The 13,990-nt window shown below is 42.6% G+C and overlaps 1 protein-coding gene and 1 non-coding gene across 4 annotated transcripts in view; one reads left to right on the forward strand and one right to left on the reverse strand.

Moving 5' to 3' along the window:
- EPB41L4A (erythrocyte membrane protein band 4.1 like 4A) overlaps positions 1-10,406 on the forward strand; it is a 264,522-nt gene extending 254,116 nt beyond the window's left edge. For all 3 annotated transcript variants that reach the window (XM_047778430.1, XM_047778432.1, XM_047778431.1), the window contains 5 exons: positions 826-873; positions 1,469-1,537; positions 3,300-3,410; positions 5,347-5,428; positions 9,744-10,406. In XM_047778430.1, the coding sequence (XP_047634386.1) occupies positions 826-873; positions 1,469-1,537; positions 3,300-3,410; positions 5,347-5,428; positions 9,744-9,872 (439 nt within the window). In that variant the 3' untranslated portion in view covers positions 9,873-10,406. The remainder of the gene's footprint in view (positions 1-825; positions 874-1,468; positions 1,538-3,299; positions 3,411-5,346; positions 5,429-9,743) is intronic.
- A 2,853-nt stretch (positions 10,407-13,259) lies between these two features.
- Positions 13,260-13,394, reverse strand: LOC125126594 (small nucleolar RNA SNORA13). Its single transcript, XR_007134699.1, has one exon. It is a non-coding gene; the product is annotated as a small nucleolar RNA SNORA13 (small nucleolar RNA).
- Between the last annotated feature and the right edge of the window lie 596 nt (positions 13,395-13,990).

Below are 13,990 nucleotides of genomic sequence, written 5' to 3' on the forward strand. Positions count from 1 at the left end.
CCTTTTAATTGTTAGGGTTTGGGCCTTTATTAGGCCATGGTTTCCTTGAAAGGACTTATGAAAGCTTATCATTTTCTCAGTAGAAAAAAAAAACTTCTGTGGCAACAATTGCTGTGATAATAGATCATTGCTATTATGGGGAGTGTGAACACCTGAGTGCTGGCTCTGAATTTCTCGTTCTAGGAAGTTAGGAGTAGTGGTGCAATTTCTATTCAAGTAGTACTTGTGGGGTCTACAGGTAGGATGGACAAGGGTGTGCGGAGGTGGCCGCATTTGTGAGCTCAGACCTTGGCCTGGAACATGGCCTCAGGTGTTACAAGAAAGGACAGTGGTCACTGATGCTCAGTCTGCCCACCTGGCTGTCCCACCACTTTCTTTTCTCTTACAGTGCTGCTTCCACCTGGCAATTGCAGATCCTGTTGGGATCTTTCATTGTAATGGAATCAGGATGGATTCTTTTGCTTTTACTTAAAAATGGTTAGAAGGACCAGAACCAGAAGCCCTGAATCTTTCTTCACTGTAAAACAACCACTGGAGAGTCTCTGGATTTGCCCATATAGTTCTAGGCTCTTGCATTAAGTGAAGCCCTGGTGATGGCTGATTTTTATGAGATTTTTCTTCAGTGGGCTAGGAGAGAAATTGGCATCTTTGTGCTAACCATCCCACATTAGCTCTCCTCGTCCAGTCTTTCCTTGTCTGGTGTCAGCTGGCAAATAAGAACTTTGCAGTCCAAAAACTGTTAACATGATGGCTCTGCTAAGGTTAGCAATGGGGTCATTCAGTGAAGCATGTTTGTAGAGATGTGTGTTGTTTTTCTGTTTATAGGAGAAGTCCTGATATCCAAGCAAAAGAAGAGTTATGGAAGCATATTCAGTGAGTACTGCTTTTCCCTCCGTTGTTATTTTAAAACTCATGTGGTTTGAAGGCATTTACAAGGAAGCCCCCTTACACCAAGAGGCAGTGCTGGGCTGAAGCCTGTCACGTGGCCCTCACTGCCATCATTTTGTGGAACGTGGCGCTCAGCGGGGGTGTCTTACCACAGCCACCTCTGCAGGCAGCCCTGACAGTTCCTGAGACCATGTAGCTCCACCTGCGAATGAGCCTCAGGCCAATAATGTATACAGAGATAGCAAGGAGAAGAGATTTAGATGGGAAAAAAAGACACCTGTTGCAGGGGGGAGAAGCAGATCTTTTGTAGGGAAATGGGGGATGGCTGGAGAGTCACCTCATTCTGGATATAGAAAAATTGGAAGAGGGTAGAAGAGCTATGGAAAAGGTTTGCCTCCCCTTTTTTCCTTAAATAGATCCTGGCTTTTAAATCGTCCTTCCTGGCTTATGTCTCTCTTAGTTTTACTAAAACTGTGTTTGGCAGCAAGATTTGGAAGAGAAAACTCACCTGCTGAGTGTGAAGGATGTCAGTATTAATACCATTGTTGAAATTTTAATTCTCTTGTACCTTCCTTTCTAGAAAGGAACTTGTGGATCCATCTGGATTGTCAGAAGAACAATTAAAAGAGATTCCATACACTAAAATAGAGTATGTCTTTGAAAACATTTTTTCAATAGTTTTGCTAATATTTATGAGCAACCCATTTGTATTCTTTAGTGGTGCTCCATGTAGTGCTTTGTTTTTCCATTTTACCTAAAATTTAACTATAGAGGAAGAAGTAGAAAAGATTGTATTAAAGCTAATTATTCTCATTCTGTACTGCAATCATTGTCTTTCCTATTAACTGCCTATTACTAGGTGGTAGGTACAATGGGGATTTTGATGATTAATATCAGTTTTAAAACATAAAATCATTTTTTGAGGTATTGATTGGTAAAAGAGTTGCCTTTTTTTTTTTTTTGTATTTTGTCCTTTTAGGGCAGCACCCATGACATATGGAGGTTCCCAGGCTAGGGGTCTAATCAGAGCTATAGCTGCCGGCTTACGCCACAGCCACAGCAACGAAGGATCCAAGCCTCTTCTGCAAGCTACACCATAGCTCATGGCAATGCCGGATCCTTAACCCACTGAGCAAGGCCAGGGATCGAACCCACAACCTCATGGTTCTTAGTTGGATTCGTTTCTGCTGCGCCACGATGGAAACTCCTAAAATAGTTGCTTTTTATTCATTATTTTAACACCAAAAGAATTATGTTGGCCCCAAAACCCTGTCATAGGAACCCAATCCAATTCTTGTAATGGAGCTAGCACACTGAGTGTGCTTCGTGAAGGCATAATAGGATTCTCTAACCTCCACTTGGTATAGGATGCACCAGAAGATGACCTGTTAACTCTGTTGTCTGCCCTGCCATAATGAGTTAAGAGAAAGTGGGGGCCTACTTCATTGTTTTTTTTTTTTCCCCCCCTTCCTTAACCCATGCTTTCTTCCCAGTGCTGTCAGGTTGCTGGTTGGTATACACCTCCCCACACCCCTCCTCTTTACACCAAAGATTGAATTTTTTTTTAAATTTTTTTTTTGTCTTCTTAGGGCCCTACCCACAGGATATGGAGGTCCTCAGGCTAGGGGTCAAATTGGAACTGTAGGCACTGGCCTACACCACAGCCACAACAATACAGGATCCCAGCTGCGTCTGCGACCTACACCACAGTTCACAGCAGCGCCAGATCTATAATCCACTGAGCAAGGCCAGGGATTGAACCTGTGTCTTCATGGATGCTGGTCAGGTTCATTTCCGAGGAGCCACGATGGGAACTCCCAGAGATTGAATTCTTAATAACACGCTGGTTAGTGGCTAGGGCAATGACTAACATTTTGTGGTAGGAATGTCACTTTTTTTTTCTGCACTGTAGTTTTTTTCTTCTTTCATACTACTGGAGAGAATTCAACTTCATGGACTATTTCATTACAATTTTATGTTTAAAAAGTATATGCAAATATATTTGACTCTTGAACAACATGGGTTTGAGCTTTGTGAGTCCACATACACTAGGATTTTTTTTGCTAGGTAAATACAGTGGTATTATAAATCCTGGTTGGTTGAATCTGTGAAGAGTGGACTGTAAAGCTTTATGGGGATTTTCAGCTTTGCTCAGGGTTGGTACCCCTAACCTGGCACTGTTAGGGGTCAACTGTATTATAAAGTTTTATTTTGATGTGTGATGGAGGCAGTTTTCTTTTGTTGCCTTATAAAATTTAAGCCACGTAGGCTTTCCAAGCTTAGAGGGGTCCAGTTCTTTTTACAACTCTCAGTTATCATTCCTTTGTAGTTTCAACAAGAAGGAAAAACTCTAACTTATCCTCTTCTGAGTTTGGGTGTGTTTGTCTCTGTGGTGTTTCGTTGCTGTTCAGGACTCAAGGTGACCCCATCCGCATCAGGCATTCTCATTCACCTCGAAGTTACCGCCAGTATCGCAGGTCCCAGTGTTCAGATGGAGAGCGATCTGTTCTCTCGGAAGTGAAGTAAGTAGGCAAGCCTGAGTCCATCATTCTGGCTCCAGAACAGCGTATGGTATAGTAGAATTTCTGCAATGATGGGAATGTTCCGTATGGCTGTGGATTATTTGAACCGTGGCTAGAGTGGCCTAGAAACTAAAAATATTTTAACCAATTTCAATTAAGCAGCCATGTGTGGCTAGTGGCTACCATATTGAATGGCACAGACCTAGACAACACTTAGGCTCAATTATGGCCCTCCCAAGCTTTGCACTGAAGCTTTCAGAAGGAAGAAAAAAATACACGAGCTATTCTATTTTCAATACTAAATGTATCCATATTTGAGAGAAGTTGGTATAAGAATTTCTTTTTGATCTGATGGCATTTTGTCTTTTCTTTTACTACAGCAAATATTGACATATAGCAGTTTGTGTTATTTAGTTTTTCTTTTGAGGAAAGTGACCATATCTCTTTTGACACAATAGGTACTGTATTTATTTTTTACTTTTTATTTTTATTTTTTGGGCATAGTGTGTAGAGGCTTGATGTGGGATTTCAGTTCCCAGACCAGGGAGTGGACCCACGCTGCAGGAGTGAAAGCATGAATCCTATCCACTAGACCACCAGGGAACTCCCAATAGATGCTGTATTTTATTTTATTGATTTTTTTTTTTTTAATGACTGCATCTATGGCATATGGAAGTTTCCAGGCTAGGGGTTGAATTGGAGCTGTAGCCACCGGCCTACACCACAGCCATAGCAATGTGGGATCTGAGTTGCATTTGTGACTTACACCAGAGCTCACAGCAGTGCTGGATCCTTAACCCGCTGAGTGAGGCCAGGGATCGAACTCGTGTCCTCATGGATCCTAGTCAGGTTCGTTAACTGCTGAGCCATGAAGGGAATTCCAGGTGCTATATTTTAAATGAATATGTTAAAAAATAATCATGCATACATTTGTAAAAAGACTACAATCATGGATATTTATTGTATTTATATACCATTAAAGTCTGAATTAAGGCTTAAAACTTTATTTATTTATTTATTTAGGGTTTTTTGCAATTTCTTGGGCCGTTCTCTTGGCATATGGAGGTTCCCAGGCTAGGGGTCTAATCGGAGCTGTAGCTGCCGGCCTTTGCCAGAGCCACAGCAATGAGAGATCTGAGCCGTGTCTGCAACCTACACCACAGCTCACGGCAATGCCAGATCGTTAACCCACTGAGCAAGGGCAGGGACCGAACCCGCAACCTCATGGTTCCTAGTCGGATTCGTTAACCACTGGGCCACGACGGGAACTCCCAGATTTAATAATTTTTAATTGTGATCTGAGATTCATTTAACAGCCTGAGAACTGGTTTTTAATTGAGGTAATTTGAGGTGAAATTGACATGTAGTTTTTAGTACATGATCCTTAACCCACTGAGCAAGGCCAGGGATCGAACCCACAACCTTATGGTTCCTAGTCGGATTCGTTAACCACTGTGCCATGAAGGGAACTCCAAGGCTTAAAACTTTAATAAGCATTTATAAATTGGGAGATAGGTTAGCCCAATGGAGAGAGAGAGAGGCCAGGGTTTTTTTGTTGTCGTTTTTTGTTTTGCTTGGAATGTAGGGCATTGCTGTCTATAGCTCCATAGGTTTATAAAAAAGGATAAATGGCCAATAAATGTTTCTCTAGAAACAAATCAAGAAACCATTTATATCACCTATCACAGTAAAAAAAAGCACCTGGGAACTATACCTATGTTGTATTCTTGGTTCTTCTATTTATTTGCTGTGGTTTGGTGCAAGTTACTTAACCTGTCGAACTTAATTCACAAACATTTATGAAATGGCTGTGTGAAGCACTGGAAGGATTACAAAGATACGTAATGCATGCCTACTTTGCCGTAGCCCTCTTTCAGCTCAAGTTGTGATCCTAGGTACTGTCTCAATTATTAATTCCCAAACTCGCTCTCTGCAGTTCAAAAACGGATCTTGTACCTCCGCTTCCTGTGACCCGTTCTTCAGATGCTCAGGGTTCTGGTGGCTCCACAGTTCATCAGGTAGGTAATAATAAAGTTTTAAGAAGGTGTTGGTACTGACGACTAGATTCTGTGGTTTAAAAAAAAAAAAAAGGTGCAAAGCATGAAAGGAGAAGGATGGAGGGTGTGTGATCAGGACAAGGCACAACCTAGGAAGGGTTGTGTCAGGAGTGACAGCCAGAGGTTGTGTGGGGTCTAAAATGATGTGAGGCCTGGGGCAAGGCTAAGGATAACAAGGGTAACAAAGATTGTTTAGAGCCAGAATAAAGAAACTTATTTTAAATGGCTTTACTTACTTAACTGGTGGCAGACCGGAGAATTAATCAAGTCCTGTTTTGTTTGTCTTCTCCATCAAAGAGGATTACTTTTGTTCAGAAATGTTTAAAAATCTAGTCAAAAGGGAATTCAGGGGCATAGCAAAGCATCTAGCTGCCTTAACAAGATCAACTTAGCATTCAGCTGTATTCCTAGATCCATCAGGGGAGCATGGTAGCAAACATATTTCAGCAAGGAGTTTGACATCATCTCCCACGGAGTATTTTTTAATGAGACAGAAAAACATGGAGGCTGTGTAGGGTTGTTGGATGGATTCCTATCTGGTTAAACAATTCCTTGGGATACAAACTTAATGTAGGCAGTGGATCAGTATCAGCCCATTGTTTCCATGGATTGTTTGGATCGCGGATCCTTTTGAAAAGACCATTGTGACTACTGTCTCTGTCCCATAAACATTCATGTGACCATATACTTAATGCACATAAGCATACAATTCAAAAAGTTCATGGACAGCCTGACTGAAAACCCTGACTCTAGTGTATCCATCACACACTGCCCTGTGCTTGTCCTGACCCTTTTTTGTCAATGACTTGATCAAGGATAGAAAAAGCCTGTGGTAATTTAGGTTACGTTCCCTAGGAGGAGACTCTGAGGTGGACATTGGCAGGAAGGAAGTTTATTGGAGGAGTTCCCTTCGTGGCGCAGTGGTTAACGAATCCGACTAGGAACCATGAGGTTGCAGGTTCGATGCCTGGCCTTGCTCAGTGGGTTAAGGATCTGGCGTTGCCGTGAGCTATGGTGGAGGTTGCAGGCGTGGCTCGGATCCTGCATTGCTGTGGCTCTGGCATAGACTGGCGTCTTAGGCTCCGATTAGACTCCCTAGCCTGGGAACCTCCATATGCTGTGGGAGTGGCCCTAGAAAAGACAAAAAAAAAGAGAAGTTTATTGGAAAGTGCTCTTTGGAGCAACAATTTTTGGGGAGTGCAAGGTAGGCAAGGGTGGAACTCAGTGGTACAGTCCCAGTAAAGGAATCAGCCAATCCCCTGGGGAATCTGGAGCTGAAATGACCTTTCTGATTCATCCCACCTGGAGACAAGGGGGCTGTGTCTTCACCTGCGGACACTCACCACCTAGCAGGTGACTTGAGACCAATGCTTGGCAGTTCCTGAGGAGGGCTCAGTTTTGAGCTATATGGCAGCCACCACACCTGGTGGCTGGGGAATGAATGCCCCACTCTGGAATGGAGAGCTGGCTAGTTAACCACAACATCCACTAAAATCTGCATAATTTTTGATTAGATAAATCTCGGAGAGCTAGTAGATTGTCCAGTTTTTTTTTTTTTCAAGGCAATAGCACTTTTAAAAAATTATATTCATGATCGGTAGTTTAGGCTTTGCATTTAGACAGGATCTGCATTGATGTCTCATCTCCACACACCACTTGTGTGACTTTGAATACAGTTTAACTTCTAAGGCTAAATGTCTATGCAGTGTAGATAATAATCTACCTCTTATAGTTACTGTGAGGATTAATAAGCACCAGTTATTTTTCAGAGCTCTTTTTTTTTTGTCTTAAATTTAATTTGCCTTCAATACAAATGGGAATTTCAGTGTATTTTTGCTTTTCCAACTACTCTAGTCTCCCTAATCACCATCACTGAGGAATTTCAAAACAAATTAGACACATGAAAATGTTGAAAGAATAGTTGTCATTTTGTTGCATGTGAGAACAACTCATGCCTCTTCTGATCAATGGCACTGATCCTAGGCTTGTCTCTGGGACACCTTTGATTTTGAATTCAACAAATAGCTAATGAGCACATCTAAGGAGTGACAAGGCACTGATTGAGGCAGTTAGCAAGCTACAGCCCAGGGTTAAATCTAGTCTGTTGCCTGTTTTTGTATTGCCCAGATATCTAATACTTGTTTTTATGTTTTTAGAGGGTTGTTTGGGGAAAGAGGGGGCAAGAATATACAGTAGGGACAGGAAGTCGTCCATAATCTGGCCCTTTACAAAAAATGTTTGCTCACTCTTAGCCTTGACACATAACACATAAAACAGGTAAAACAATAAAAAAAATAGGTAGGCCTTATGAAGAAACAAAGGCCAGAGCTAAAAAATGAACATGTGACCTTACTTTAGACAGATAGGGCAAAGGCCACCTCAGAAGGTGACATATAAAGCTGAAGCTCGCCATTGAGAAGGAGCCAGCCAAGTGAGTGTGGGGGAAGGCTGATGGAAGCAGAGGGAAGAGCGTGGGGACATACTGAAGCTGGAAAAGGCCTGGGTGTTTGAGGTCTGAGCAGAGCGAGGAGGAAGGAAGTCATAATTAATGCGGGGCTGTAGATGCCACTGGGTAAGAGTTTGTTTGCATTTTATCCTTTCTTATTCCAAGTGCCAAAAGGAAACCATTGATCTGGTTACCATGTGGAGGAAGGATGCTAATGACATGGGCAAGTGGGAAAATTTTATTTCCTAGGTTCCAGGATGATGCCAGCGTTCTGGCAGTGGCCTGGCCTGTCTACACCTCTTCTTGCATTTTCATGGGGTGGATTAGGGACCTTGATTCATTTTTCTTATTCCCTTGAGGTTTGCAGGTGGAAGTGACAGGTTCAGTCCTTACAAACTTACACAGTAGTGACCCTTCTGATATATTAGCTCTCAGTTCTCCTGTCCTGACTCTCTCATGTTCTGGTGTCCTATCCCTCTGTTTCCTGGACATCTTCCTTCCCAAACAGATAATGTCTCACACTCTAAAATTATCTTGATTCATACTCCCCATGCTTAGCATTGAATTGTGTCATCAGTGCTTCTTTGAATATGAATAAAACAAATCAAGCCAGTCATAGGAACAGATGAAAGACTTCTCAGAGGGTGGTTTATTTTTAGCCCAAAGAAATCTCAAAATAATAGAATTCTGGGGTGTAGCTCATTATGTTGGAAAGATACTTTCAGGGAAGTAAATATGCTTATTAGCTAGATCCACTGACAGGTGAATTCTAAACGGATTCTAGAGCAGGAAGGTTTAGCTGAGGAGGGAGCTGTGTGAGGCACCTTCAGTGTCATTCAGGGACTCCACCTGTAACTGTGGGAGATGGGTGTCGGGCTCAGGCTCAGGTAGCTCCACTCCCATGTCCCCATGACAGTCCCTGTCCAAATCCCTCCCCTGCCCCATGCCCCGCAGCTGACAGGGAGCTCCAGCCCCTGCAGGGCATTGTACTGTAGGGATTTCATTCCATGACTAGTGCAAATATAATAAGGGAAGATTATAAATTACCCCATCTTCTTTCTCTTCATCTCTCTGCCCCTCCATGGAAAAGTGGGAAGCCTGAGAACCTGGTTTAGCAATAATTACAAAGGAAATGGCACTTAATTAGGGAATGGACTTATGCCTAATTTTCATGAATAAAGTTTATTATGCATGTAACTGGCATATGGAGGTTCCCGGGCTAGGGGTCGAATCAGAGCTACAGCTGCTAGCCTACACCACAGCCATAGCAATGCCAGATCCCAGCCACATCTGTGACCTACACCACAGCTCATGGCAACGCTGGATCCTTAACCCACTGAGTGAGGCCAGGGATTGAACCTGCAACCTCATGTTTCCTAGTGGGATACATTTCTGCTGTGCCACAAAGGGAACTCCCCATAATTAACTATTTAAAGGGAATATTTGAACAGCTTTTGGTATTAGGAATCTTTTCTAAATATAACTTGAGGAGTTCCTGTTGTGGCTCAGAGGGTTAAGAACCTGGCTAGTATCCATGAGGATGCTGGTTTGATCCCTGGCTTTGCTCAATAGGTTAAGGATCCGGCGTTGCCATGAGCAGTGGTGTAGGTTGCAAATGCGGCTCGGATCTCCACGTTGCTGTGGCTGTGGTGTAGGCCGGCAAGTGTAAGCTCAGATTTGACCCCTAGCCTGGGAACTTCCATATGCCTCACATGCTATCCCAAAAAGGAAAAAATAAATAAAAGTTGATATTTTAAACTTAAGAAAACCTTAGTCATTCTTGATTTGGCTGTCTTCTCTGAATCTTGTTTTCTATATATTCTCTTCTAGAGAAGAAGTGGGTCTAAAGATAGCCTGATTGAAGAAAAATCTCAGACATCTACAAGCAACCTGACTGGAAAACACACAGCAAAAACAATAAAAACTATCCAAGCTTCACGCCTCAAGATAGAGACTTGATCCCAGTGAAGGGTTTGGGGTGTGGGGTGGGAAGGGTATGTGTGCCACTTTTACTTTGAAACTGTGAATTATTCAAATATTTTGGACGTGCAGAAGTGTTTCTTCAGAAGAAAATAATGGAGTCTATTCCATTTTTTAAAGGTTTAACTACAGCATATTTGTGCCTAAAGGGCTTTTTTATTTGGTAACTGGAAGGATAGTAGTCTTGTAAAAACGTATCCACTTGATGCCGTGTTTTCCTTCCTGGAAACTGAGTATTTTGTGTCTGCCACAGCCAAGACCAGATGCTTCTGATCAAAGTTCTGGAATCCTGGATTGCATCTGGCTAGCTGCGCAGCAGTACACCAAGTGGGATGAAAAGGTTCTTCTCAACTCTGGGTGGATCTCTGCCTGTGCACAGATACATGACTGAGGCATCACTTTCACACTGCAGATATTTTTATTCTTATGTTCTTTGTAATACTGTAATTTGTGGCATTAAGTTCCACTGACTTAAAATGTTAAAAAAAAAGTTTTGTTAAGTGCTGCTTTAAATTTCTAGTGTCCTTGTCTTGTGCTTTAAAAAAAAAAAAAAAAAAGGCTACATGTGGGTATGGATTTCAGTTGACCTCAGCTTGTAAATTCATAACCTCAACCTCAAATAGTCCCTACAGCCTGCCTGGCTATCTCTCTCCCTAAATACCACTTCAGATTTTCTCTCTGCAAATGACTGAAGTCTACAGGGGAAATATTTAGGGGACATCCACAGCTAAACCTTTTCATGGCTGCCATCAACCTGTCCCTTTACCTGGGCTTTGGAACCCATCTCCTCCTTACCCCTGTTCTCTGCTGTATTAATATAGTCAGCCTCTTCCTCTCAGCTAGATCCTATTTAAGACCCATACTTAAAAAAAAAAAATGAAAGCCTGGGAGTTCCCATAGTGGCACAGTGGAAACAAATCCGACTATTAACCATAAGGTTTCGGGTTCCATCCCTGGCCTCGCTCAGTGGGTTAAGGATCCAGCGTTGCTGTGAGCTGTGGTGTAGCTTGCAGAAGAGGCTTGGATCCTGCGTTGCTGTGGCTGTGCTATAGGCCAGCAGCCGTAGCTGATTGGACCCCTAGCTTGGGAACCTCCATGAGCCACAGGTGCGGCCCTAAAAAGACAAAAAAAAAAAAAAAAGTAGGACTGGACTTCCTGTTGTGGCTCAGGGGTTTAAGAACCCAACTAGTATGATTGGATGTGGGTTCAAGCCTTGGTCTTGCTCAGTGAGTTAAGGATCCAGTGTTGCTATGAGCTGTGGTGTAGGTCACAGATGCAGCACCCATTCTGACCCATATTCTGGGAACTTCTGTATGCCACAGGTGTGGCCCTTAAAAAAAAGTAAGCCAACCAAATATCCTTCCCCAACTACCACTTTTTTTTCACCCATTCTGTCTCCTGAATGGTGCAGCCAGCATTCTCAATCTCCTAGTTTATCCCAAACCATCTCTAATAGATTCTCCCAGACTGCTCCGCTTAAGCAGACCTAACATCACCTTCATGTCACTGTTCTATGTTTATTTCCCATTGTTCCTACCATTCTGACTGTCCTTTGCAGCTCAGCCTATGCTACTTCACCAGTTAATTTTCTCAACCCCAGTCCCTATTTCTCTGCCCCAGTGGGTTTCATTTATTCCCATGGCTTTTCTATAGTTTGACTACAAGCCAATATAGTGACAAGGGGTCACTTAGAAATCTAAGACAATTCAAATTAACTACTTGAAAATGCTGCTCCCCAGCTGGATTTGTGATTGTACAAGACTATACGCCTAGCAGTCATTATAGACACATCCTCTATTACCAGGTCCTGTCTACTATAGCTTCAACCATCTCTTTCCTGATTTTACCATCCTGGTCCAATGTGATCATCTCTTACAACCATAGCAGCCTCAAACTGGCACACCAACACCCCTTTTCTTGCCAGTGTGCATTTGTCATGGATTTCCCTTTGCTTTAAAATGAGCTTTAAGTGGTCTGGCCTCTTAACTGTTCAGCCTGATAATATCCACAGCTCCCATAATGGCCACCTTCCAGCTTCATTAAGCATTCAACTCTTGTCTAATGAGGGCACTTAAAGGAAACCTCCAAGTTAGAAATCTGGACTTATTTCAGTCATACCCAATTTTGAGCTCCAGGCCACTGTACATGGCACAGGGTCAGTTTTGCCTTGTAAAAATGATTAACTACCCTTAGTCTCAACCGTTTCTCAGGTTTCTGGTCAAATCCTATCATGCAAAGGACTTGTCTCACAAACGAAGTTTTGATGTGAAGACATTTCTTCCATTCAACGGAAAGCTTCCAAAGGGAGGAATTGTGTTTGCCCACCACTGTGTTCCCAGCTGCTAGTGCAGTGCTTTCAATAAATATTCTGAATGCCTGAATACACCATTTGTTCTTTCCTGCAAAGTGAAGGTTATTTGCTGACTTAAAATTCAGTAACAAAGTAAGTACACCTGTGACGTAGAAACCAACTGGTCTATTTCAGTTCACCATGCATCAGACATTGGAAGCAAGCATGTAATTCTCCTTGGGGCCTAGCATAAGCCTGTGTCTTATAAGGCTACCAGTGACAGATTCACAGAATATTTACAGCTGAGATGTTAACAATTTTGGAGTTGCTGGGAGAGGGAGGGAGATTCCCCCTAATCGTTCAGTGAAAGAATGCTACTTCCTGGCAGTTAAATTAACACACAAACCTCCAAGAAACAAACCATTTTATTTATAGCCCCACTGTTTTATATGTACATTTACGGACTGCTCAAAAAGCAGTAATTTTTAGTAATCTTGAAAATTTTACATAACCCTAACCAACTCTTGAGGATCAAGTCGTCAAATTCCTCAGCAAGGACACCCTAAAAGAAAAAACAAAGTACTCAATTTAACAGGTAAACGTTTTTTTACATGCGCCACAAACTCGCAGTACATGCTTCTGCACTGTATCAAGGTATGTACTTCTGGACTTTAAATGTCAACATAAAACATGCCTGATATCTGGAGAGTGGTTTTCTAAAATTTAGCTACTACACATGTATCTTAGGATTTTATGATGAATAAGCTGGGAAGAGGCCATCCCATCTGCAGTAAACAACTGCTTACAGATATAGCAGTACTAATACTGCCAAACAATTAAGTAATGAACAATTATTAACTAATACCTACTAGAGAAGGCACCCCAACCTAGAAAGTTTCTCATTCTGAAGTATCAACTTACCTTAGGTCATCTTTCTGCTTCCCCATAGTCATGTATTAAGCTAGCGAGTCTATGCTTCAAGCGTCCATCTTTAAGCTGAACAAAAATTAAAACCGGTTAAGAGAAACACCTAACACTGTCAGAATCAAAATCACTTATGCAAGTAACATGAGCATAACTGTTACTTAAGCAGCTCCTACACCGAAGATATCAAATACAAAGGCAGTAAAAGGCTGCAAAAGTGTTTGATTTTTGCCTTTTTTGACACCACATTCACTAGTTGCCAAAAGTGAATGGGCAACACAAAGGCTGCAAGAAAACCGCGGAAGGAATGCTGTGTGGCCCAAAGTTCCAGACCCCAAAGCAACTGGGATGATTTGTTCTGTTGATTAGAGCTGAGGGAAAGTAATCGCAGCTCCACATTCTCCTTTACGACTCAGAAACAAAAGCCTAAGTCTTTTAAAATCGTCAAACTTCGAAGCAACTGATCTTTTCTACACAAACATTAAAACTCACCTCCAAAGCTGGTGACACTAATTCCCGCATCTTAAAATCCAAGTTCTGCATCCTGAAAGTTATGAAGATCTAAACCTTAAACGGCACTTCCGCGCTGACCCGATTTCACACTGGCAGGCAGTCATAGGTGCAGTTACACGGCGTGGCCTTTCCCTTTCAGAGCCAAGAAATCTCCGCTTCCACTAAAATTTCTCTGACGTACAGTCTATGAAACTCAAACGTCCCCCAAGCCATCGCACCAGCTCCTGGCGAGAGAGCCCTGGCAGGGCCTCACAAGACTCAAGGCGGCCGCGCGCTCCTGCCCGGGGCCCCGGCGGTCGGAGGCCATGTGGCCACGCGTCCGAAGGCTGCAGCCATCCTCGAACCTCCGGAACAGAACATTCGGATGCAA

Source organism: Phacochoerus africanus, chromosome 4 (genome assembly GCF_016906955.1).
Source record: "Phacochoerus africanus isolate WHEZ1 chromosome 4, ROS_Pafr_v1, whole genome shotgun sequence".
Taxonomy (NCBI): domain Eukaryota; kingdom Metazoa; phylum Chordata; class Mammalia; order Artiodactyla; family Suidae; genus Phacochoerus; species Phacochoerus africanus.